Genomic DNA, 1321 nt, shown 5'->3' on the forward strand with positions numbered 1-1321 from the left:
CACGTCTTGGCGTGGGGCCACCAGTGGAAGCTCCTGGGCCACTGGAAGGAGCTCCTGGGCCACTGGAAGGAGCTCTTGGGCCACTGGGGCCACTGGTGGGAGCTCCTGGGCCACCATGGGGAGCTCTTGAGCCATTGGAAGGAGCTCCTGGGCCACTGGTGGGAGCTCCTGGGCCACCACGTCCTGATCTTGGGCCACTGGAAGGAGCTCTTGGGCCACTGGGTAGACCTCCTGGGCCACCACCTCCCCCTGGTGGGGCCCATTCCCCCTCCTGCTCCTGCAGCAGCTCCTGAGCTTGTCCCCCAGGGCCGCGTAGAGCAGCGGTTGGAGGCAGATGTTGAGGTTCACCAAGACCTTGGAGACCTGGGCCATGGAATGGATCACCTTGGAGACCCCACAATCCAACTCCTGGGCTCCCAAAAGCCTCCTGCCCAAGTTGAGGTTCCGAAAGAGGTGGTAGGGAAGGTAGGAGAAGGCAAAAAGGACCAAACCTGTTCCCACCAACATCCCTACTTTGTGTTTCTCCCGCGGGTCGAGACGAGGGTTCCGGAAAACCACGCGGATCACGAGGGAGTAACAGGAGAGGTTGATCAGGAAGGGCAGGACACAACCCACCCCGGCCAAACTCAGGCTGTAGGGATAGAACTCCCCAAGTTTCCCAGGTGTTGCACTTCCCCAACATTCCCTCACTCCTCCCACCTCTTCCAACTGGGAGTAAATCAAAGTAGGAGCTGAAATCCCGAGGACCAGCACCCAAATCCCGAGGCTCAGCAGGTGGACGTGGCGAGTTTGGATCCTCCCGTGGCTCCTCAAGGGATAAACGACCCCCAAGAACCTGGTGATGCTGATGGAGGTGACGAAGAAGATGCCACCATAGAGGTTGGAGGTGAAGAAGAACCTTTCCAGTTTGCAGAGGACCCTCCCGTAGGGCCAGTCTTTGGGAGGGTAATAATAACCCACCAGGAGTGGGAGGGACAAGGAGTAGAAGGTCCCAGTGAGGAGAAGGTGGAAGGAGAAGATGGAGCCTCCGTGCCAGGAGCGGCGGCGGGTGAGGAGGTGGGACAGGGCCCACCCGTTGGCCAGCAGGGCTGGGGGGAACTGGGCGGCCAGGATGGGCCACAGGGATTCCTGGAAGGTGCTGAAGTTGCCACAGGGAGGGGCCATTTGTGGGAAGGGATGGGTAGGGGTGGGCAGGGAATGGGTAGAGATGGGCAGGGAATGGGTAAGGATGGGAAGGGAATGGGTAGGGGTGGGAAGGGATGGGCAGGGACAGGCAGGGAATGGGCAGAGAAGGGGAAGGGACAGGCAGGGAATGGGTAGG

General features: G+C 60.6%; 1 protein-coding gene across 1 annotated transcript in view; it reads right to left on the reverse strand.

Moving 5' to 3' along the window:
* Positions 1 to 1164, reverse strand: part of LOC104395871 (P2Y purinoceptor 11-like) — a 1724-nt gene extending 560 nt beyond the window's left edge. The window contains exon 1 of the mRNA XM_010005617.1: positions 4 to 1164. Within this exon, the coding sequence (XP_010003919.1) occupies positions 4 to 1164 (1161 nt within the window). The remainder of the gene's footprint in view (positions 1 to 3) is intronic.
* Between the last annotated feature and the right edge of the window lie 157 nt (positions 1165 to 1321).

The sequence above is a fragment of the Chaetura pelagica genome, unplaced genomic scaffold (assembly GCF_000747805.2).
Source record: "Chaetura pelagica isolate M959 unplaced genomic scaffold, ChaPel_1.0 scaffold2279, whole genome shotgun sequence".
NCBI classification, from domain to species: domain Eukaryota; kingdom Metazoa; phylum Chordata; class Aves; order Apodiformes; family Apodidae; genus Chaetura; species Chaetura pelagica.